At 38.8% G+C, this 24,953-nt stretch overlaps 1 protein-coding gene across 2 annotated transcripts; it reads left to right on the forward strand.

The window, feature by feature from the left end:
* The first annotated feature begins 144 nt into the window (after positions 1 to 144).
* LOC147310336 (sodium- and chloride-dependent GABA transporter 2-like) lies at positions 145 to 16,335 on the forward strand. 2 transcript variants are annotated; one of them, XM_086269092.1, is made up of 16 exons: positions 177 to 659; positions 877 to 1,077; positions 1,218 to 1,352; positions 1,674 to 1,814; positions 1,929 to 2,043; positions 4,710 to 4,757; positions 5,403 to 5,532; positions 6,213 to 6,347; positions 7,923 to 8,026; positions 8,132 to 8,256; positions 8,681 to 8,793; positions 8,869 to 9,006; positions 9,227 to 9,329; positions 12,298 to 12,398; positions 15,127 to 15,273; positions 15,505 to 16,335. In XM_086269092.1, exons 2-16 carry the CDS (start codon positions 888 to 890, stop codon positions 15,670 to 15,672), a joined length of 1,893 nt encoding a protein of 630 aa, XP_086125218.1. In that variant the 5' UTR covers positions 177 to 659; positions 877 to 887; the 3' UTR covers positions 15,673 to 16,335. The 2 variants fall into 2 exon arrangements, with proteins under 2 accessions (XP_086125219.1, XP_086125218.1); XM_086269093.1 differs by lacking the exons at positions 15,127 to 15,273; positions 15,505 to 16,335 and adding an exon at positions 11,506 to 11,580 and having other exon boundaries at positions 145 to 659; positions 12,298 to 12,361.
* The last annotated feature ends 8,618 nt before the right edge of the window (positions 16,336 to 24,953 follow it).

The following is a 24,953-nucleotide window of genomic DNA, read 5'->3' on the forward strand; positions in this document are numbered from 1 at the left end:
ATAATACATACATATATTTCTTATTTTTCTTCTACTCAAGCTGCATATTCATAGGAGAAAAAAGTCCGGCATTATTAACGTCACTGTTTGATTAGCAGTTATGTACAGACGATAACACAGACAACATAACAACAACGTATATACGTACACGCAACGTACAGACTAGCTACTACACACATATATATATATGTGTGAATTTGCATGTTATAAAATTATTTCCTAAAAGCTGTGTCGATGTTGATAATCATATGGTACCCTAGGCAGTTTATATAGTGGGTAGCATCCAGATTAATTAAGGCGTCTAGAAGTTTGGGTCCAAACACACATAGCTTACATACGCTACTATCATTATTCTACGATAATATACAATCGTGCATAATTTTATTCCATCTGATGACAATAAGTGCAATTTCTGCAATTACTTGTGCATAACACACGCACTGAGATGGCTGTTGTGTGCATGTGTGTGACATTACGCCGCTTGTTGAGACGTTTGAGTAAAATCCACGAGCATTTTCGTAGGGATGGCGCATCCAGAGCGTGTGTGGCTACTTATCCTTCAGGGCACACCCCTCAATAGAAAATAGAATAGAACCTTCCTGCAAACTTCGCTCATACAGTCGAGGAATTTCACTGTGGCGCTCGCTACAAGCTCACTGGTAAGTTGCATCAATTCAAATCTCGATGAGAAAGTGGAGGAAAAAATTAAATGCTATTTTTTTTTGTGCCTTTTTCTCTTTAATAATCGTTATTAGGGCAAATGTGAGGCTCATCAGTTAAATTACAAAGCTCATGATCTATATTTGCATGCATGCAAGAAAGATGGGGAGAATATAACAGGTATGCCATGATATTTATTTAAATGCTGTACAAAAGACAGAAAGACCATGACTGAGGAAACAACCGGGAATGTTCCTGCTGCAGACTCTGAGGCAGAAAAACAGGCTCCTGAGGATGGGGCTCTGTCGAGGGAAAAATGGGCCAACAACATGGAGTTCATACTCTCTATGGCTGGTGAAATAATTGGCCTCGGAAATGTTTGGCGTTTCCCCTACCTATGCTTCAAGAACGGAGGAGGTGAGAGGTTCTGTTTGTGGGAGAGTTGTTCTGATGGAAACATTCAACTAATAGATAAGGATCCTTCATTAAAAAATCAAAAAAAGAAACAAAAAAACAAACCCACCTGCTGATGAAATAGTTTGTGTCTATAATTTTAGGTGTCTTCCTCATCCCCTACTGCGTGTTCCTCTTCTTCTGTGGCATCCCCGTGTTTTTCTTGGAGACAGCGCTGGGACAGTACACGAGTGAGGGTGGGGTGACTGCCTGGAGGAAGATATGTCCCATGTTTCAGGGTAAAAACAAGGCTCACATTTAGGAACTGCGTATTTCTGACAGCGCTTTCTTTGTGGAAATTGCAAAAACAATAGTGTAGCAGTTAGCAGTAAAGAAAGTCACATATAGAAGGCTAAGTCTATATTCCAAGCTTCAGATCCAGTAGCTGACTTAGGTGTTATCTAACTTTCAAACGTAATTACATAAAAGGGAGGATTTGTTAACCGTGCATGGTGCTGGGACTTGCTTTTATATAATGTTTCTGTCTTCTTGTCATAAAAGAAAAGAAGACAGCAGCCAAAAATGTCCTTTAACTATCTAAAATGTCACTTGTCCTCTAGGAGTGGGGTTTGCGTCCCAAGTGATTGTGATCTATCTGAACATATACTACATTATTGTTTTGGCATGGGCTATCTTCTACCTAATAAACTCCTTCAAAAGTCCCCTGCCCTGGTCTACATGTGACAACTGGTGGAACTCTGGTAAGAATGCTTGCTTAAACCCATCTGTATTTGATAAGCAGTGATTTTTCTTTCAAGACTTAAGAGAAAACAGCTAACATTCTCACTTTTATCCCTCTTTCTTTAATCACTTAGACTCGTGCCACAGTCGCATGAGCATCTTTGCAAACCCCCAACTGTTTCAGGCCGGGTCCAACTGGTCATTCTTACACAACGTCACCTCAATGGACTACTATGAGAATACAACTTAGTAAGTTGCATTTTGTTTTTCTGAGTTGTACAAATGAACTGTCCCCACTCTGTCTGCTCAACTGAAATTTCTTTTATGTGGACTTGAAAAGAGTCTGACTATGAAAAGGTTAATAGTAATCATGGGATTAAACAGCACAATAGCATCTCTGAAACGCACCCATGCTTTACAGCAACATCTGGACAGCATTCACGGCACTTGCTCCACGTTTTGTTATGTTACAGCCTTATTCCAAAAAGGATTAAAGTCATGTTTTACATCGAAATGCTACACACATCACCCCATAATAACAAAATGAAAAACATTTGCTTGAAATTCTTACAAATGTATCAAAACAACCTGCAGCCCTTTGTTGCATGACTTCCCCTCTCTCTCCTCACTGTCCTGTCTATCTTCACTGCTCCACAGTCCAAAAAAGGTAAAAATGCCTATTTTTTAAAAAAAAACAAATTTCCAAGAATTACAAGCAAACTACTCTCACTTTGCCATTATGAGGTATTGTGTTTAGCATTTTAAGGTGAAAAAAATAATTGAATTCATTTTGGAATAAGGCTGTAACATAATTAAAAGGACAAGCGAAGCACTGTGAATACTTTCCAGATGTACTGTAAATGTTTTTCAGGGTAGGAAATGCTTACTTACTCCTACCTTGGGATAATATAAAGATAATATGAGGGTAAAAAGCAACCAAATAAATCTAAAGGACTTGTCAAGCTTTAGTTTAATGTCAAATGTTTGAAATGTGCCACATTTAAGGTATATTTAATGCAACGTCTTCTCTACATTATTATATTCACTGCTTTAGATATTCCTATTATCTTCATTGATTGGACATTTATGTGATATTTCTTACTAAAGTGGACCTATTATTCCTTATTTTCTGACACATAGCACATGTGCTACAACTGCATAAGACCACACAGGGTGCCACTCCTGTCAGCTGAGAACAGGAAATGGAGGTTACAATTTGCACAGGCTTGCCAAATTTGGTGAGCCTGTGCAGGCTATTGTTGGTGGTGTAATTTGATATTTTCTTGGCACACTTGGGGCCCCTTGGTACCATCTGAGCATTAGTTAAATGCCACAGCCTTACTGAGTATTGAGTTGACAATGTTCATCCCTTTGTGACCATAGTGTACCCATCTTCAGATGGCAGCCTCAGAATGACACACCATGTCACAAAGCTCAGATTTTTCTAAATTGGGTTCTTGAAGATGCCAGCAAGTTCATTGTACTTGAATGGGCTCCACAGTCACCAGATCTCAACGCAATAGTGCACAAAAAGTCACTTCACCCTTTAAAGCCTGTTAAGATCCCAGTTACCTCTGTACAGAAGTCTGGACTAGGTCTCCATTGAAATTGCCTGAGTGTCTGATCCTAGGGGTAGTACCACAATAGTTTAGATGATGCACCACACTACCAACCCTGAATAAGGTACAATCAGTTTTGCCAGCAAATTTGCTACAAAATTTACTTTGGTGACCTGGACAGGTAGCCTCAGGGATCTGTTAATTCTTAAAGGCTAGAATAACCTATAAGATCCTCACAAAAGTAGATGTTCAAACTCATACCCAAGTTTTACCTTTTCATTTAAAAAGAAAATCACAAAGGGAACGTCCACATAATTAAGTTTAATTTCAGATCGGATACTTTATTAAGCAATTTAACAAGGGCAAAGCAAACGGCTCATCGATTATTAAGAATAAAATCAGTTTAAATTTTAAACATTTCAAGAAAGTAACACATTTTAAAATATAAAATAATGAAATCTAAACTGTTGCTAATAACTCATTACCATTTTTGATGGGGCTTTAGTGGAGGACAGAAAGAACACCCTGGATGTAGATGAATTCTTTCAGAAATTCTTTCTGAGGAGGTAGAACCCATTACAAAGTTCCCAAAACTTCCTCTAAGTCCCAATCTATGATTTCGGTATTGACCAGAGCAAATCTCAAAAATAATGAATCCATAGTGGGTTGGAAAAAGAAGGATAAATCCACTGGGTGGTCTTCTAATCTGCTCACTTCAATGATGCCCGGAGGAAAGACATGCCTAATCGTTATCTGTAGAGGGTTTTATACATCCTCTGAGACAACCAACATCCCACTTTAACAACCAACCACCTAGTGTGATGTGCAATCGCCTGATTTGAGACATATCGTGTTGTTCAGACAACAGACAATTATTTAGGCTGGGTCCTTAGATGCACACACAGAGGTCAAGGTCACATTTGCACAGAAAGAAATACAGACAAATACACACACACACACACACACACACACACACACACACACACATGCAGAAACAGTGTGGGTTGAAAAATTTAAACATTAGAATTATTACATTTGAATTATTATATTCTTATTTTTTGATTAGATTTCCGATTACAGCAAGAATAACTCAAACATTTTGTTTGTTTATTAGGATGAAGTAAAGGCTTTTAACAAGTCCCGTTATGATAAATATGGATTATTTCAAACTGTGAATCATGCAAAGCATGATTGAACAATACAAATCTGAGGCCAAAACTGAGTACATAAGATCCACTTAAAATTAAAAATGCATTTACTATGAAAATAAATGTGTTTGTGGTCTTTATGAAACTGTTAGAATGTTAAAGGATTAATTTCACCCCTCCTTATACACTTGTTTTTTTTTCTTTCCAGCAATGAAACAATATTGATGAGCACGTCACCAGAAGAGGAGTTCTGGAGGTTAGAAACTCACTCATACTTTTATTTTCCTTGAACATTAGAAGAGCTGGACAGTCAAATTCCCCATTTAGCTTGTCTTTGGGTGGAAAATTCCTCAACAATAGCTTTCAATGCTTCCCAGATATCAAAAAATAATTGTGAGTTAGAAAACACGGTGTGAATAGTGAGCCAACATAAGTTGAACCGAGGCCACCCAAATAAAACAAGCAGCCAGTTACATTCCTCAAAAGACATAATAGCACTGAATAATAGCATTTTTATTGAACTTCCAACTCTCATTCAAAGTTGTTTGCTCCTCTCTCTTTTAGACATGTTGAAACATGGCTGCCTCTTTTCACATGATAACCTCCTGATTTGGTGTGAGAACAAATACTGGGAAATCGCTGTGCTCCATAATGAAAACAATATGTGCTCTTTGCTGTGCCCATTTATAATCTAAACCGTATTCATCCAAAATAAACAGGGAGCAGTTTCAACATCCGTATTCATGATGAGATGCTTGGTGGTGTTCTTTTGACGTATATATGAGGATCTGTTTATTTGCAGTGGGAGAAGATTTTAAGAATGGGGGTTTTAGTGAGCATTCATCAGCATTTGGAGAGCATCCATGTGTTCATGTGTTCCCACATGTCTCTTTTTTCATAGTAACCGTGTGTTAAGAATATCAGAAAACATGTCTTTGGGTAAGATTCATTGGGATCTGGCTCTGTGTCTTATGTTTGCCTGGATCATATGTTACTTCTGCATCTGGAAGGGAATCAAAACAACTGGAAAGGTAAGCATTTCCTTAACGTGGAGGATATCAGCTGTTAAAGCTGTCCCTGTTAAAGCTTTATAATGGTGTGCAAAGTGATGTGTTACATTTTTCCCGTTTGGTCGGTGGGTAAGAAGGGATTCTCAGTCTGCAAAAATATGTAGCTTATAAACCCTTCCCTATTAAAAAGGTGGCACAAGCTGTCAGTCAGCACTTTTAGCTTGCTTGTGTGATATTTCTTGGGTGTTTGTGACAGTTATGTTAATATTAACCAGGAAATATGTATTTGATGTGCTGTCGAGACAGATATTACCCCCACTCGTCTGACAGCATTTTACTCTTTGCTTCAGCGCTGTTGTTTTTACAGACCCCAACTGTGCTTTTTCTGGCTCAGGCCTACTGTTCTCATTAACCCCACTTCTAGCCGCAGACTTTTATCCCTTTCTATTACATGAAGACAAAACAGCAATAAAAACCAAGTTAATGACTATCCGGTATAAACAGTGGAACACATGGCAGTGTACGAGAAGTGTTTTTCCTGCAGGAGGTGGTGGTGGCAAAAATTCCATTACAAAAGGAACTGCCTGACAGTTGCAGCTTATAGCTTTGTTTATTCTAAAACGAATCATGTGCAACTTTAAACCAACGGATGAGTGTATGAGAAGTATGCAAAACTACAACCTGCGTTTATATGTTTGTAGGTGGTGTACTTCACTGCTACATTTCCCTACTTGATGCTCTTTGTGCTCTTCATCCGTGGAGTGACGCTCCCAGGAGCTGGAGAGGGCCTGAAATACTACCTCAAGCCCGACTTCACCAGACTTAGTGATCCAGATGTAAGAGCTCACTCTGATTATCAAATGTTTATGTTGAAGTGTTTGGTTGTGGAATGCAAAAATCACAAACACAGCACACAGTACGACCACTTTACCATCATCTGAAAGCCGCAGTGTGAAGGATGGAGTGAGAACGAGTTCTCCATCTGCACTGAAAGTCATCAACAACCAGATCATCATCTGCCTGTCTTCATTTCTCACCACAACACTGTCTGTTGGATTTCTCTCCGCTCTAACAGGATGAATACAAAGTCCTGTTATCCTCAGTTATGCACCCCTCCCCCTCCATTTTCTTTGCCCTGACTTCTATTTCCGGTCCCAAGACATAGCCTTAACAGGAAAAGCAACCCAAAGATGATCTTCAGTAAAACATATACATCTTCCTCACAAAGGAATGTAAATAAGGGCCTGAAGTAACCTGTTTAAATACTATTTTTACCTTGCAAAAAAGTATCTTTTGTAAGCTGAGTCAGTGAATCTAATTTATATTTGCATTTAAACAGCACACTTAATCTTCATTCTGTATTTTTTAGGATGTTCTGTCACTACGACACTTGGTTGTTCGGGTCCTGCAGGTCTTCAGCCCTCTCCACCCTAGTCTGAGTTGAAGCCCTTTGGTGTTTGCTTTTATCGGTTGTTTTCTCATCTCTCTCCTGTCCAGTCTTTGTCTGTTTGCCTCAGTTGCTGTGTTACTATCTCAGAAAGAAGAATCGTGTAAATCAGGGGAACAATCTGGTCATGTCACATGTGACCGTTTGAGTTAGAAGACAAAGTATTGCTACCCTTGTAGGAACCCAATAGCCCCAATGCAGTGTGGGAAAACGTGTGAAAATAATGTTTTGGAGAGGTGCAGGTGAAAGCGCTTATAGTTACAGGGCAGATTTATGCAGTGCCAGATGGTCTTGGAAGCAGATCTAGTCGTTCTAGTTTCTAGACTTGCTTTAGCGTGCGATTGTCTGTTTTCACGTGCACTGCAGAGGAGTGGTTCAGTTCTGGCCCACATCTGCGGTCTGTTTATTGTGTGAATGTGTCTCCTTTTGTCTCCGTGTCAGTGTGCGTGTTTGAATATGTACGCGGAGAAGCTCAGAGGACTTCAAAATATAATTAATTCCAGGGACATAACAGTTCCTTCTTTGTCCAGAATAGGATGTAAAGATCATTTGCCACAGTCTCAGACTTCCATTTCTGACCCAAGGCAGGGAATAAACCAAGCCCACCACTGGGTCAGAGTAGAGGCCTCTATATAGCTTTGGAGCCTTGCCAGGTCTATCATGAGCAAGCCAGAGCTGTGGCGTCTCTAATGTTATCCAGATGCTGTCACGACTGTAGCCTGCAGATAGACAATAGTGAAAACAAGCCTGCCCACATTCACAAGCCTCAACGTGCACGCTCTCTCATGTAGTTGTAATTTATGACAGGGTAACAGCAAAGCAGGAATATGCAAATGCTGTATACCTGGGTAATTTATATATCAAAACACAAAAAAACAGCTCTTAATCTACTGGATCTGAAATGCCTTCAGTTATTTTAACAATTTCAGCTTCAAAACATGTCAGAAATCTTGTCCCTCTCCAGGTGTGGCGTGATGCAGGGACTCAGGTGTTCTTCTCCTATGCTGTTTGTCAGGGAGTGCTGACGGCTCTGGGGAGCTACAACAAATACAACAACAACTGCTACAGGTCAGCCTCCTTAAAGGCAGACATCATCACATTTATTGGGTTTTTTTTGTTGTTTTTTTTTTAAATTTTTCGATACTTTTGGCTTGTCTCTCTGTCCTGTTCCAGGGATTGTTTGGCACTGTGCTGTCTGAACAGTGCCACCAGTATCTTTGCAGGCTTTGCTGTATTCTCAGTGCTGGGATTCATGGCTCAGGACCTTAACATTTCATTGGAAGACATTTCAGCTGGTGGTAAGATAATTGCATACAAGGAAGTAAAATAGAGTTTCCTAAATAATTACCTGATAAATTATTCTTGTAAACATGCTGTCTTTAGTTTTTGTGCGTTAAAGTTTTAATTCATCCAATGCCCACAAGATGTCACTTTCTGTTCAGATAGAGTCAGAGGGTTGTGATGCTGTTTTTTTTTCTTCTTCTTTTTTCCTCTTTGGGAATGTAGTGTCTCAAAAGATGAGGAGATACAGTTTTTCCCACAAAATGACCACTTACTTATTTGTGTCTGTCTATAATTTGTTTACCTTTTTTTTTGCATTAAATCTGGGATTATTTCATCTCTAAAACTCCAAACTCAGGTACAGCTTAAAGCTATGACCTTAACAACGCCCTGGAATGTGCATGTCATGTTTTAATAGATGCATTCACATTCTTCATACAGGTCCCGGTTTAGCCTTCATTGCCTATCCTACAGCTCTGTCGTTGCTTCCTGGTTCGTCCTTTTGGGCTGTGCTGTTCTTCTTCATGCTCCTTTTGCTCGGCCTAGATAGTCAGGTATTGTATGCAATGCACAATGCCCAGGATCAGATCAAAATCAAAATAAGCTAATCTTCAGTTCTGTGTTCACAGTTTGTGTGTGTGGAGAGCCTGGCCACAGCCCTCACTGACCTGTTTCCACGTTATCTGAGGAGGCCGTGTGCCAGAGAGATACTGGTTCTGGTCATCGCTATTGTTTGCTTCTGTTTGGGGCTGCCCTTCATTACTGAAGTAAGCTGGTTGTGCACTATCAGCACTTGTTGAAATAAAGTAGGAAAGTGAACTATTCTGTTAAGGTCGCGTATTCTCTAGTAGTTAAAGCTTTTTCCATTTCATGTTGCACGTATAGGTTTCTGATAATGGTGACATTAAAAACAGACAAGGAGAAAACAGCCCTTCTGACAGTTTTATCAGGTTTTTTTTTTTTTTAATTTTTCTCTTCTTGTTTCAGGGCGGGATCGTCCTCTTCCAGCTGGTTGACACATATGGTCCAAGTGGAACCAGCCTCCTATTTATTGCTTGCGCAGAGACCATTGTTATTGGCTGGGTATATGGTAAGTTATTGGCTCTAAACTAGTACTGCAGAATTTATCCATGCAAAAGTAATTATCTTCCTCTAAGTTCTTTGAATTGTTTCTCAAAGTATTTTTCTCTAAATGTAAAAATGTTTTTGCATTAAAGCATACTAATTTAGCTCTTAATTAGTAAGACGATCTTACTAATAACCTAAATAATAGGAATATGTGATTTATCGATTTATCTTTAGAATATCAACATCATCAGTACTGCAGTACATCCACAGTAGCTACATAAAAGGAACTTTATTATATCTAGTTAGCTTATGCAATTCATACAGAGCCTTTGTTTCATCAGCAGAATCGTTTTATCTCCATCTTTATAAGCATATCTTTTAGGGACCAACTTTGAAACAGTTGTTGGGGTCTGTCCAAAGTAAAATTAAAACAGCTATAGGACCAGCATTAAAAGTGACATTTTAATGATGATGCAGGGATAAGAGTATTGTGTGTTTATTTGTGTCTAATATTATTTAATTTTACTTCTGCTACTGCACACGGTTAAAGCTAGATAACTTTTACCATGAATGGGGAATGGAGTATATTTAACAATGTTCACTGACAGTGAGGCTCACTGACTACAGTTATTCATTTTAAACACAAGTACTGTGTAAAAGTCTTGGGCCACTCCTCATCAATTTATATTTTGCTTCCAAGATGCCAGACGTTCTTGTAATTTTGTAAAGTGGTTCTTGAGCGATAGTTCTCCAGGCTTTCTTTGGACACCAGCTGGTTTTTCACTCATTTTCAGTCCAGCTTTTATATCTGACCATTTTCAGAGGTATGTTTTTTTGTTGTTGTTGTTAACACGTTGTTGGCACTTAACACTGACCTATAAATCATTCTAGCAAAAAACAAAAACAAAATGCGTTATACTCAAGGGATGAATATGTGTTATGTCTACACATAACAGACAACTTAACAACGAACCAGTTTTAACAGGCTAGAGGCTTTTTTTGTGGTTTGGATGCATTTTAGCCAGTGGTGTTGAAGATCTTGTCAAAATTGAAAACAGATTTTGCAGAAGAAACACACAATGGAACACTCGTATCAGTCAAGATTGGTCCCCAGAGCTCGGATCTAAGCATTACTGAAGAAGTGCGGGATTGTTGTGAAAGAGATCATCCAACATGCAAAGAAAAAATTTGAATATCCTTCAAGAAGCCTGGAGAACTATTCCTAAAGACTACTTAAAGACATGATAAGAAAGCTTGCCACAGTGCCACCAGCATCTTTGCCAGGTTCCTGACAAGATATTGCTGATGCCCAAGTCTTGGCTCAAGTCTTTTGCACAGTACTGTACACACCCACTTACGGCTTTATTCAGGCATGCCTTTGGGGCCCATCACTGATTGGGCCCCAAAGGTCACAAAAAATATAAAAGCCAGACTTACACACTCGTGATTTCATCTTTCTTGTTTGTGCTTCTTTCACTCTGGTGATAGATAATGCTCCCAGCACTGCTCTGATATGCCACATTTGTTGTTTGATTTGATGTCTTCTCTGTTAGAGTCTATCACTTTGAATCTTACCTTTTGCCAATGTTGTATTTTGTAGTATTTTTAAAAGACACATTTGACAAATGTACAGTCGTTATCTGGTGCAAGCAGATCAGTAGATGTGACTGCATGCACTTTTGATTAATGTTGAAAGTCATATACAAAAGTGTCATGACATGATTGCATAGCTAGTTATTAAGACTTATCACAAAGTCATTAGTGTACAATAGATCATATCTTTTGTCTTTTTTCTGGTTTATTTTCACTTCTCAGAGTCTCTGTATTTTATGGATCCAGGCAGTTTTCTTTCAGTTTTCAATTTCCTGAACTGCTTGTTCTTTGGTATTATCATACTCTGCTGAAGCACATGGAGATATTGATGTGTTTCTTCCCCTTCCCCCTTTTTTGTTAGCTGTTTATTCATTCAATTGGCCTCCCTTATTCTTCAAAGGGAGTCTACACAGTATTGAGATACTCAACACAGCATAGTGTGAGGACACTCTCTTTCTGCCTCTGTAAAGTTGTAGTTAGTTTCAAGGTTGATTACTGTATCATTCATGGAGCTGTGTCTGCCTTCCTAAGTAGGTTTGGCAAATTCTTCAGCTATTATGCATTTTCCAAGAAAATCAATATGTGGATGTCTCTCCATTCTGCAGATCGTCTACTTTCCAATCTCATAGAACTTTACTCCTGTTTTTAAATGTCTCTGCCTCTTTCGGTAGCAAATGAAGGTGAGCTGCTTTCTAATCTTCATCTCCAATTGAACTCCTCCTACTCAGCTCCTCATTAACCTATACACTGCTGTCCCATGCGTTGTCATTTTCTTCTCATTTGGAAAACATATTTTTTTAATTCAGTCATTTTGAGTTTTATTTCGTGATGTTTGTTGATTTGTTTGTTGTTCTTTCCCCCTCCTTCCTCATATACTGAATCATCATAGATAAGCATTTGTGTTAGTGATGTTGTATTGCAAAATCCATTGTGACTGGATTTTTCATAGGCTACTTTTATAAACTGTAGTAATTAGTATATCAAGATGTATTGATATTACTGGGGGATATTTATTGCAATGTGAAAAAGAAAGTTTCCATAAGTAAGTAGAGTCAGGAGCTGCTAATCAAATGTCAGTTATTAATTGGAACAATGTCCTTTGACAGATAAGACCAAAGTTGAGACGTTTGTTCATGATGCACTGCGCCATTCTTAGTGAAAACCAAACATAGCATATCATCACAAACATGTTATATCAACTGTCGAACTAACTTTTGATCATACATTGTGGTTTAAAGCTGGAACAGAACAGTAACTAGTAACTATGTCTAAATGTTAAAGTGAAAGTAAGGAGTTAAGATGAAACTTCAACTCCTCATTGTATTCATGAAGTGTTAGAGCAGTTCCTGTAAAACTGAAACAGTTCTGTTTCCCTTGTATTGCTGTGCATGTTACAGGCGCAGACCGTTTCTATGACAACATTGAAGACATGATTGGGTATCATCCGTTCCCTATGCTGAAGTACTGCTGGCTGTTCATCACGCCGCTCATTTGCGGGGTGAGTCTTCACTCCGGTATCATATCTCTTTAATCTGATTCATTTGCTTTGTGCCTTTGTTCTGTCTTTCACACTGGATCTCTGCTTTAATGCCAATTTCCTCTCATCTTTTTATTAATTTCATTGTTTTATACCTGTTACTAATTCTGACAACCAGTTTTTGGTCGCTTTACTGCACGCAGATTACATTTGTCAGGTACCGATACGATTGTTGGGGAAGTGAACTAACTGCCAGTGAACTCATGGACTATATATAACAGATGGACATATCCATTATGACATCATTCATTGGTTTTTAAAGTCCCAAGGTTAACGCTTTTGCATCGGAAATTAACCTAACACTTCACTCTTTATCAAGATAGTATAGGGTAATGTTGGCTAGCTTGGTTAGAGAAATTCATAATCTTTCAGCTGTGAAATACACAGACAAATAAAACACTAGTTTTTCATTTTATGCACCAAAAGCTGGAGTATAAAGTTCTTGAAAATTCTGTAATACACAGGAAGTCATATTATTTATTGTATTTTTCCATAAAAAAAAATCCAGAAGGCATTACCTGCACAAACATGAGCAAGAGATCCAATTAAATCTTCCCATAGTATCCCGCATAAATACACATACGGGAAGGAGAAAGTGAGGCTCATGCTTTTATGTGAACATCATGTCATTGCAGACGTGATCAGCACAATGTAATTTCAGAGTTGGAGGCAGTGATTTTATAATCACAAAGCATCAAATGAATCTTAGAAGACAATGAAACTATGTGAAATCTCCAGAGAATTATATTTCAAGTCTGGACCTCCCTTCCTCATGGAGCTGCAGACTGATTTTCAGCTCACGCTATGGTTGGCCTGTGTTTTGATTCTCTGTCACAGCTTTCAAAGTGTTGATATCTGCTGCTTCAGACAACTGTTTTCAGCTCTCAATGAAAATGAGCTGACTACAGTCACATGTAGTCACACATTTGGTGATGTGTGCTGCGCCTGAGCATGTTTAATCCTCAGTGCAGTCCTTTGCATCACTGGGATGGATGTGTTCTGTGCCTTGACCTGCTTAAGGAGGTGTGTCCAGTCACTGTTGTAGTGTGATTGCTAACATAATGCTATACTGCAGATAAGATTACATTCATTATTTAATCAGCTACCACCACAGTGTATTTGCTGGCAGCTTATAAGGTCCAACTAACTTTCTTGTGACACAACGTGGGCAGATTAAGGCAGATTAAATGGGAATATCAAAGTGTTTATTTGATTTTTTCATAATCTTTTTTATTTTCACTTGATAATAAAATTACACTTTCAGAAAAAGCAGTTAGCTGGTTTTACTTGTGCACATTTGGTTCATACAGTTAGGTCCATAATTTGTTGAACAAGGACAGTTTTTGTAGCTTTTGCTCTCTCGCCCACCACAGTGGATTTGAAATCAAACAATCAAGATGTGATTGAAGTGCAGACTTTCAGCTTCATTTCAAGGGAAACTATTATATGAACTGTTCATACAATATTTTCAGCAGCTAAAAGTAAATTGGATAAGCTAACATAATTGCAAATATGGGGATTACTTTTAATACTTGGATAAAAAATCCTTTGCAGTCAATAACTGCCTGAAGTCTAGAAGATATGGGCATCAGCAAATGCTGTTTCCTCCCTTGAGGTGAAGCTACTTTCAGTTGCTTTTTGTTTGGGGGTCTGTCCGCCTTCAGTTTTGACTTGAAAATGAAAAGCATGCTCTTTTTTGGGCTGAGATCATGTGACTGACTTTGTCAGTGAAGAATAAATTCTTTGCCTTGAGAAACTCTTGGGTTGCTTTTGCAATATGGTCATTTGGGCACTGAGAGGTTTGCAGCATTTGGCTGAATCTAAGCTGAGAGTACAGTCCTATAGACTTGAGAATTCTTCCTGCTACTTCTGTCTTCACTTAACACTTGGTTATTCAGTTCCTCTGGCTGCCATACATATCGATGCCAAAACATTAACTCAATTGGTATGGTATATATGGTATATATGATATGGTATGCTTCAGATAATGTTTGTTCCATTCTCTGTATTTTTACCTTTGTGATACAAGTGCATTTCTTCTTTTTAACCTTGTAATGGCAAGTGTAATATAAACATTTGATATTCAGTTTTTTAGAGCTCTACATCATTAACGGTATCCCCCCCCCAAAAAAGAAAGCACATTTTTAAAATAATAAATAACATCAAAAAAGGCTGGGTGTAGCAAATATGATACAAATTAAAACTCACATATGCAAACTGATATTTTATTTTAGTTTTTTAATCCACAAAAAAGCTTGTCATTGTCACCCAATTAATGTAAGCATCTACAAATGGGGAACTGTCGATAAAAATGGCTTTAATTCCCGACCAGATAACAAACCCCCTTGAATTAAAAAGCTCAAAGTCTGTACTTTGATTTCAAATCTACTATGGTGGTGTACAGTGGCAAAACAACAAAAAAGGTGTTTTAATCCAACAAATAATGGACCTAACTGTAAATTAAAAACTAATTCTTCCACTGACAGCCATGTACTCATATAGATGGATAGGCCAATAGGATGTTAGGACCAAAAACAAAGCTAAAAGTGAGTGAAAAATTGACTTACATTTGTAGAATCACCTGAAACATGATTCCAAATGAATGTTAATCTTGTTTCATCTATGCTGCAGCGGTACCGCATTTGTTCTGCTGTCTGTCTTTCTAACTTGACTCTCTCCTATCCCCTAGCTTACATTGCTGTATAACCTGGTGCAAAGTCATCCTCTTGTTGTATATGGGTTTGAGCCTGGCACCTGGGGAGTCACACTGGGCTCTCTGCTTGTTATTACACCCCTGATATGCATCCCAGTATTCATTCTGGTCTCACTATATAGGGTGAGTGAACTCAGATTTTCTTGTATTTATTTCTTTAACTCTTCTATATAAGGTGACCTTGAGTGTTTTAAAAGGCATCTAAAATGAAATGTGTTATCACTATAATAAAATATTTTTTAATACAAATTATTAACTAGGATAAAGCTAAAGCAGTATTTTTCAGCACTTGTAAGATTCTTCTATTGTGTGACTAGCTCATTACATTAATTGCATTTCTCTAAAAACAATCAGGATCCTGAAAACATGAGTACACCATCCAGTGACCTGCGCCAGAGTCGGCCACATAACCCAGGGCTCACATTGTTTAATTATGTCATAGTCAAGGCACAGGGGCAGCCAGACATGAGGGTGGAGTATAGAGAAGACAAGCTGGTAATGGAAGAACCTGGTGGTGCTTGATGTTTGCTGATGAAAGTTTATATTTTCACCTATTAAGAAAAAAAAAATTCCTTTTATATAAATGATTATATCTTAAGGGTCTTCAGGGGTATTTGTTTGTTCTTTTGTTAACATGAGTTTTTACCTTACTACTCTTTTGCTTATGAATAACAGAGTCCTTTGCATTGTACATGTACCTGTATACCTCTAATCCTGCATACTGTAACTGGATTAAAAGAGCACTCTGCTGATTTAACATTGTGCTTTTTGTAACACTTATGGAGTCATGAGGAATAATAGTTTAGCTTACGTATAAATTATCCCCTGTGACCTGCACCTCATAACACCTCAACTTTGACATGCAAAATCTGTGCCTTGTCACATTAAAATATAATGCATTAAAACACGTCTTAATTTGAGTTCTGGTCAATTTTTACCAAAAAAATGCAAATTTCTTGTCTTCATTAAATGCAATATACATACAGAACTTTCACATCCAGTGAAATTAAGGCCATTTGCATTGAATATGAATTGTTTGATTATTTTACTGTATGTAATAAACTGTAAGTTTTTTCATGAATTTAAAGGTTGCTATTTTGTAAACCATTTTTAAAATTTTTGAAAATATTGTAATCTGTCAAATCAATCAATAAAAGTGGACAGATATGGATGATTTTGTGTTTTATGTGGTTGTAGCTTGTGCAAGCAATGACAATATAACATATCAACACGCTAAATATCCCAGTCTATTCTATGCAAGTCAGTTTAATCAATTAAACTCACATTTCCTGTTTTGTATCAAGAAAAAAAAAGCATTACATTTATCTTCCTACCGTGTTTTTTTGTCACGCATGTCTGTGGTTATAACAAGGTAATAGTGCAGCGTTGATGTGTGATGGCACTGGATGTGTGTGACTAGCGAATGTGTGTGACCTGCCCAGAGGGTCAGTCAATGAGCTCGTCAATAGCTTCAATGCTAACATGTTAAATGTAATGGACACTATTGCTCCCATTAAGGTGAAGGTTATCTCTGGAAGGAAAAAGTCTCCATGGAGAAACTCCACACTGGTGAAAAATGAAAAAAGAGAGTGTAGGAAAGCTGAGCGCAGATGGAGAAAAACAAACCTCCAGGTTCATTATGACATTTATAAAGAGAAACTTCACAATTATAATTTACAACTGAGGAATGCAAGGAGGTCCTACTTCTCTGACATCATCACTAAAAACAGCCATAATGCTCGGGTCTTATTTTCTACAGTTGACAGGCTAACAAACCCTCCTGTGTCAGTGGCAGCTGAACTTCATTCGACCATGGCCTGCAATGACTTTGCCAAATTCTTCACTGAAAAAATCCAAAAAATTAGACAAGCAATTGGTACATCAACAGCAGATCCAGGATATGTACTGTGTCCACCAAAAAACTGTTTAAACACCATGAAACAGTTTCAACCTATTAACAGCAAAGACCTGGAGGACATCTTAGGTCAACTGAACTCCTCCTCCTGCTGTTTAGATGTCCTGCCAACAAGTTTTTTCAAAAAGGTCTCAAAGACTTTAGAGTCAGACCTGTTACAGATCGTCAACTTTTCTTTATTATCAGGTGTGTTTCCAGAATCACTAAAAACTGCTGTAATCAAACCTATACTGAAAAAGGACAATCTTGACAAGACACAAATGAACAACTACAGGCCGATCTCAAATCTCCCGTTTTTAAGTAAGATCATTGAAAAAGCAGTTTCCCAACAGCTCAGTTACTTCTTAAAACAGAATAATTGCTACGATGCCTTCCAGTCAGGTTTTAGACAGAACCACAGCACTGAAACCGCTCTGACAAAAGTGTTTAATGACATATGTCTGAATACAGACAGTGGAAAAATGTCAGTCCTAGTTTTACTGGATCTCAGTGCAGCATTTGATACAGTTGACCACAACATATTACTCAAACGACTGGAGAACTGGACAGGTCTTTCAGGAACTGTACTAAACTGGTTCAAAACATACGTAGAAAACAGGAAATACTTTGTATCAATAGGTAACTTCACATCTGAGCAGACAAGTATCACATGTGGAGTTCCCCAAGGTTCCATCTTGGGACCCCTTCTGTTTAACATCTACATGCTCCCACTGGCACAGATTATAAACAACAACAAAATAAACTATCACAGCTATGCAGATGACACACAAATATATATCACAATGTCACCAGGAGACCGAGGCCCTGTACAGGCTCTTGGTAAATGCATTGAGGAAATCAATGACTGGTTGTGCCACAATTTTCTCCAGCTAAACAAAAACAAAACTGAGGTAATAGTCTTTGGCGCCAAAGAAAAACGATTACAGGTCACCAGAGAACTTCAATCTATACATCTAAAAACCACAAACCAGGCGAGAAATCTGGGTGTAGTGATGGATGCAGACCTAAACTTAGAAAAACACATTAAGACAATAACAAAGTCAGCTTACTATCACCTCAAGAATATATCAAGGATAAAAGATCTGATGTCTCAACAGGACCTGGAAAAACTAGTCCATGCATTCATCTTTAGTAGGCTTGATTACTGTAACAGCATCTTTACAGGTCTACCTAAAAAATCAGTCAGACAACTACAGCTCATTCAGAACTCTGCTGCTCGAGTCCTCACTAAGACCAAAAAAGTGGACCACATCAGTCCAGCTCTGAGGTCCTTACACTGGCTGCCTGTCCGTCAGAGGATAGACTTTAAAGTTCTGATGCTGGCCTATAAAGCTCTGAATGGTTTAGGACCAAAATACATCAATGACCTCCTGACCCAGTATGAACCATCCAGATCCCTCAGGTCATCTGGATCCGGTCTTTTATCAGTTCCCAGAGTCAGAACCAGACACGGAGAAGCTGCATTCAGCTTTTATGCTCCTTATATCTGGAACAAACTCCCAGAAAGCCTCAGATCAGCTGAAACACTCAGTTTATTTAAATCCAGGTTGAAGACTCACCTGTTCTCAGCTGCATTTGAATAAAGCACCAAATCCACACTTTAAGCTTAAATTTCAAAACTTACATTTAACTACTGATTTTATCTACTGTTCTGATTTTATCTGTTTTGATTTTATATACTGTTGTTTGTTTGTTTGTTTGTTAATTAGTTAGTTAGTTTATTTGCTTGTTTTATTCAATTTTAAATCATGCTTTTTATTTGTTCTTGTTTCTAATGTCTCTGTAAAGCACTTTGAATCACCTTGTTGTTGAATTGTGCTATACAAATAAACTTGCCTTGCCTAATGCTCTGTCATTATGCCATGCTCATTCATCTGTGTGATCCAAACTGGCATTCAATTAACTGACAATTCCGCCCAGTTGTCTTCCACCTCTCGTCACCCTCAGTCCCCCCCGCTCGTCCTACACTGACATAAAATGACCCTCACTCCTGAGTGTCACTCAGGATCGGATCCCCGCAGGTCTCCACTCCTAGCCCCCCCCACTGTATGCCTTGTACACCTATGACTGCGCACCAACCCACCTAACCAACGTCATTGTCAAGTATGCCAATGACACAACCGTGGTTGGGCTCATCAATGATGGAGATGAGACTGCGTAGAGAACTTGTCCCACTGGTGCTCAGAAATTAACCTGAAGCTGAACATCTTTAAAACGTCTTTAAAACAAAAGAACCACTCCCCTCCCAATATGAATGGAGAATCTGTCTCTGCCTTCAGGTTTCTGGGCACCCACATCTCCATCAATCTCCTCTGGATCCACAACACCAACAACCTTGTAAAGAAGGCCCTAGCGGTCTAGAATAACCTAGACCAGAAGATGCTGCTGGGCCTCTACGGCTCCTCAGTGGAGAGCATGCGCTCCTACTGCCTGGATGTGTGGTTTGAAGCGGCCACAACTGTGAACAGGAAGCGCAGGGTAATTAACACTGCCCAAAAATGAATTGGCTGCCCTCTGCCTGTCTCAGGAAAACCAGGGCCATTATAGGTGACCCCTTGCACCCCGCCCACCACCTGATTGGTCCGTTCCCCTCTGGTCGGCGCCTCAGGCAAATCAGGTCTCACGTCTCCAGACTACAAACAGCTTCTTCCACTGTTTGACATTTAGACTGTCAGTAAATACTACCTCCTCACACCCCACCCCTGCCCACTCACCTCAGCAGTTTCAGCCATGGTCTGAGCAACCCTCATCACCCAGACCACTCACACATGGACTGTATTCTGACCAAGGCTTTTCTTTGCATTTCTTCCAAGAACATTGCAACTTGTTCTCTAATATGTGCCTTGCTCTTATTGTTGCCTCTCGGTGGTTCTAATCTTGTAGATGATTGTTCCATATTTTTATCAATGCACTGTATATTGACAGATCTGTGCTTATATTAGAAGCAGAGGATCCCTGAGGCCGAATATAGAACTATAGGTTTGCAAGTGTGCAGGACTTCCTGCATTTATAATAGATCATCCACCCACAGGGCTTTACATAATAAGCCACTACCCCACTGTGACACTGAGCCAGAGCCACTGTAATGGAAAACCTAAATCCCATGCCATGGGTGCCAAGAAATGACCAGATCATACCCCCTACACCCCCACCCCTCGCCCTTCAAACACACACACACACACGCTCGCACACACATGTCAAAACAAATACAAAATCAACAAGGTAAAAGGCTGGGAGGTCTTTAACAGATGATATGGAAACATGTCACACTTTAAAACACCCTTTAACCAAAGCGAATCTCTGCCTCAGAAACATAGTTCCCTATTTCCATAACATTATATACAGGACAGAACTAGAAGGACGTTAATTCAGTGTATGAATCAAGCTCCAAAAACATTTCCCATTGGACTTTTCTTTCTTGCTGATTGATAAATGTTGACAACTAAAACGAAAACTCGTTTCCAAATTTCATAAAATGAAAGGGAACCAAGTTAAAAAAAAAAGATTTTCAAGTGGAATGCACCTGTAAGATTTCCTGAGAAAATTCCTGCACCTATTTCCCATTTTCCTAGCAAAATCTAAAGGAATAAAGGATGGCTTAAGACTTTTGCGCAGCACTGTGTACAGGATTTTAAAAGCAGCTCTGTCTTAAGTGGTTCATCCTGTCAAGATAGCCTCCATGTAAGTGTTAGTTTCAGACCCCTTTAAAAGAACCATTGGCCTCTGTCCGGTCCTGGGCCCCTTTCCAAGAAGCATCTTAAGACAGAGATTGTAAATCCATTTTATGAAATAATCACAGATTAACGAGTAGTTCGCGTCATATATGGCTAAGAGCATCTCCAAAAGGTCAATAACCCTCAGGATTCACTGTGAACTACAGAATTCATTTTGAGTTTTTATCTCTTTATAGCCAAGGAAAGTACTTCGGCAAGGAGACATCATTTGAAAGCAGAGTTGGAGTAATAAAAGTATTTTGGCCATCAGACTGCTACATAGCTGAAGAAAGGAAATAGGACAGGACCCTGGAGTATCTACACTCCAAGCTGACTGATGATGGAGACTTTGGACGAGACTCTCTGAACATCCAGGATAAGGTGAAGATGGAAAGGAGGAGAAAGGTTTCACGAATGATGGTCTGAAAGTAAGAATGACAGAATAGTAATGAGTTTTAAAAAACAGGGATCGGAGAAAGTTTAGCTCTGGGAAGATCATCTTTGGATCAGAGTAGTGAGGATGAAATTAGTAATGAGGGGAGTGTGACACTGTGAAAGAGCTAATGAGTGTAAGAAAAGCGCAGCAGGAATAAAGGTAAATGTGAATTAACAGATCTTCTTTACTGAACTTCATTGCAACAACATCTGCAACATTACTAATAACATTACTAGCATGGGAAAGAATCGTTGTAGGTTAATTATTAATATAACATCCGTGTGTTTTAATTGCATATAATTAGCCTGATGAAACAAAATAGAATAGATTGATTTCATAATTGATTGAATTGAATAGCTTTGCGCTACTTTGGTTTTGGTGATAGCCTTAAAGTCTTTTTATAAGGCATGTTGCTTGCTTAGCTGAAATTGACAAAGTTTAAAACACAAAACTGACTGTTAAAAAAAAGTTTTGTTTCTAACTCTACAGAATTTAGCAACTGGGGATTGGCTGCTCCTGCAAGGGCCTCAAACGACCACTCCTCCTCTGCATAGTGGGTCCCTGGAACGACCGGCTCATGCCGATCTTTGGGGCCGACTGAGGTACGGCCACCCCTCATGCAACTTCTAGGATTCATGCGTTTTATTGTTATTCCACCAGATTTATTCACATGAAGTGAAACAAAATTACTGGTTAAGGACAACAACCACAACACACATCAAGAGAAATATATATATACAAAAACAACAATAGTTATAGTGTAGTATGAAAAAGAAAACGACTAATGTAAATACAAAAATCAAATAAGAAAGGAAAGGCCGTTTCCAAGCATCAGAGTTGTATGCAGTGGATAGTGTAAATGTTATTTGTGGCTGGGGGCAACAGAGGTTACAGAGGATCACTACAGTTTAACAGTCTTACAGTCCTCCGTCTGGTGGGTATGCTCTTGATGCATTGCAGCTTCCTGCCCAAGCGGAGGGTGGCAAACAGTGTGTGCTGGCTGAATAGATCCTTTCATTTCCAGGAGGATCTGTTCCTGCATCTGCTGATGAAATGTCTTGAGCATCTTCAAAAAAAACCTTCTTCATAGGGTTTTTCTGAATCACTCTTACCTATCTTCACCTACTCTCATCTATGGGCATGAGCGCTGAGTAGTGACCGAAAAGAATGAGATTGCGGATACAACCAGTGGTAATAAGCTTCCTCTGAAAGCTAGCTGGGCTCAGTCTTACAATAGGGTGAGGAGCTCCGCCGTTTGAGAGGGGCTCAGAGTACAGCCACTACTCCTCAACATTGGTTCGGCCACCTGAATAGATGTCTCCTAGGCCCCTCCTGAATGAGGCATGTCCTACCCGGAATAGACCCCGGGTGGAGGTAGCCACGAGAAAATCAGTAGATGGATCTAAAACGCTTCCTTCTAAATACACATGACATTTTCGAGATGAATGACTTTTTCAGTTGCACATGCATCATTATGTGTCACATTTATAGCTGTCACTCTCTGCCAGTGTATCTTCACTGATGTTTAATGATGCTGTTGATTGCTAGCTTTGTTCAGAAAAAAAAGACAGAAAGAAAGAATGAAAATAATCTCTGGCTATCATTCTCAAGATAAAGGCCACACATCATGCATCACGGTGGTAGATTTCTAACAGAATGAGCTGAGGTTTTTAAGGCTCTTTACTTCTTTAGGGCTTATATGGTACATGATGATCAGTAATGCAAGGTCAAAAGCATTTGAGACACTTACAAAGATAAAAATGACTACGCTGTAATGGAGGAATAAAATTAAAATGAGGCTGTGATATATCTCCATGGGGGACAACACACTTTTTAGTGAGGACTGTGAAACTGTACTGCATTCTGGCATCAAGAAAACTGTAAATGCAGACGTGTCATTGGCCTCCTTCACTTCTCTTATCTGAAGTTCTCTTTCACACAGTTTTTCTTCCTGACTCCAGGAATGGAAGGCTCTTCCTCTGTGTCTTACAGTCATTTTCTCTTTTCTTTGTATCTTTTCATCTCACTCTCCTCTTATCTACCAGGCACGGCTGCAATATATCAGCTTTTCCATTTTTATCTCACTATCTTTTCACTCTGCCTCCCAACTCGTATCTATACCTTTTCTCCTCTTTCGTCGCAGAGATTGCTCTGCCCCTAGCTCGCTCAACTTTCATCTTTTCACCCTTTCCTTCTCATTAACACAATCATGCTCTCTCTGATGTGCACCTCGCCCAGCGTTTGTCCTTAACCCGTGGAAATTTATGCGCCATGCATCGTCTTGCTGCAATTCTGGATGAAAATGTTAGTAATATTAGCCTCCCATCTATGCATGCCAATCGCCTCTGGGTGTTCCTTGCTTTATAATAACCCCCGCATCGATTCACAGACCACGGCACGTGCTGAGAATTAAAGGCAGATTGCAAGGAGGCCTCAAAGACAGCATTTTTTCCCCTTAAACTGTTATTGAGAAATGTTTTTCATATAACTGAGCTGAACTGAAACATGCAAATCTACTACTTTGATGATATAATGGTTCAGCACTTGAGTTGCAGTGGTTGAAATTGCCTCGTGCTGCATACAAAAAATATGAAAGGATAAACTGTATATAGATTGTCTTATTACTATTTTGAACACTTTTATTGGGGCTTATTTTACTTCACTAACTTTGCCGTTGGTTTTTGTTAACATGCCTTTTATTAGGATAGAATATGTGCTAATATGTGGATGTGAGTAATGTATAATGTGTTGTTATTTGACACCAAGCAATGATGTAATGTAATACAAATGGAATACATATACCACTGCCATTTACTAACAGTAAATTGTAATATATAATACATATATAATAATAAGTAATATATTCAATTCAATTCAGTTTTAATTATATTGCTCCAATTCACAACAGCAGTCACCTCAAGGTGCTTTATATTATAAGATAAAGACCCTGCAATATTACAAAGAAAACCCAAATATCAAATGGTGCCCTATGAGCAAGAAGTTAGTGACAGTGAAGAAAAAACTTTCTTCTTTAAAAAATAAATAAATAAATAAACTCCTTTAACAAGAAGAAACCTCAGGCAGAATCAGGCAGGGAGGGGCAACTATCTGCTGTGACTGGTTGGGGGTGAGAGAAAAGGGAAGAGAACAATCTCAGAGTGATGCTGAAAAGCATATTTTTAATGATATTGCACAAACCAGTGAGTAACACTATGCACAACATTTGAGTGTCCCTCCTTAAACTGGACAGTAATCACATAAATAATGTAGCATGTGCTAATTAGCACACAGCTCAAGGTACAGCTGAAGCAAACGGGAATGTGCTTAGCTTCACTGTTAACTAGTCCCGCATGCTGACATGCCAACGTATGCTAGTTAGCACAAAACCCCTAAAGTAATTGAAATAAATATAAATAAACTTAGTTTTACTGGAGTATGGTCATGAATGTACTTTTTACACAAAAATGATTTTAACCCGTAGCCTTCGAGATTGACCGCATCATAGTGGGGGTGATGAAGGTGATGTTCCATTTCAAAGACTCCTTCAAATGCAGCCTTCTTTTCCTGAACTTCAAAGGATACATGATGGCACCACTTGGATTTATAATCAGCACCAATCCATGCGTCCATTAGAGTTTCATTTCAAAGTGAACTAATTCTGATATTTCACTATGAACCAAAGCTGGAAACTTTGTTTCCAAAGGCCTGATTTCTCAGGTTTGTTATGTGTGAGTCATTA

The sequence above is a fragment of the Aulonocara sp. 'chitande type north' Nkhata Bay genome, linkage group LG17, assembly GCF_057382095.1.
Source record: "Aulonocara sp. 'chitande type north' Nkhata Bay isolate Kocher_YH1m ecotype deep benthic linkage group LG17, A_spYH_male_GT1.1, whole genome shotgun sequence".
NCBI lineage: Eukaryota > Metazoa > Chordata > Actinopteri > Cichliformes > Cichlidae > Aulonocara > Aulonocara sp. 'chitande type north' Nkhata Bay.

Coding starts and splice junctions, on each gene's coding strand:
- LOC147310336 (XM_086269092.1), top strand. CDS start 888: ATGACTGAGGAAACAACCGGGAATGTTCCTGCTGCAGACTCTGAGGCA. Junction 6,348..7,922: donor CCAGACTTAGTGATCCAGAT/GTAAGAGCTCAC, acceptor GTCCCTCTCCAG/GTGTGGCGTGATGCAGGGAC. Junction 9,007..9,226: donor GGCTGCCCTTCATTACTGAA/GTAAGCTGGTTG, acceptor TTCTTGTTTCAG/GGCGGGATCGTCCTCTTCCA.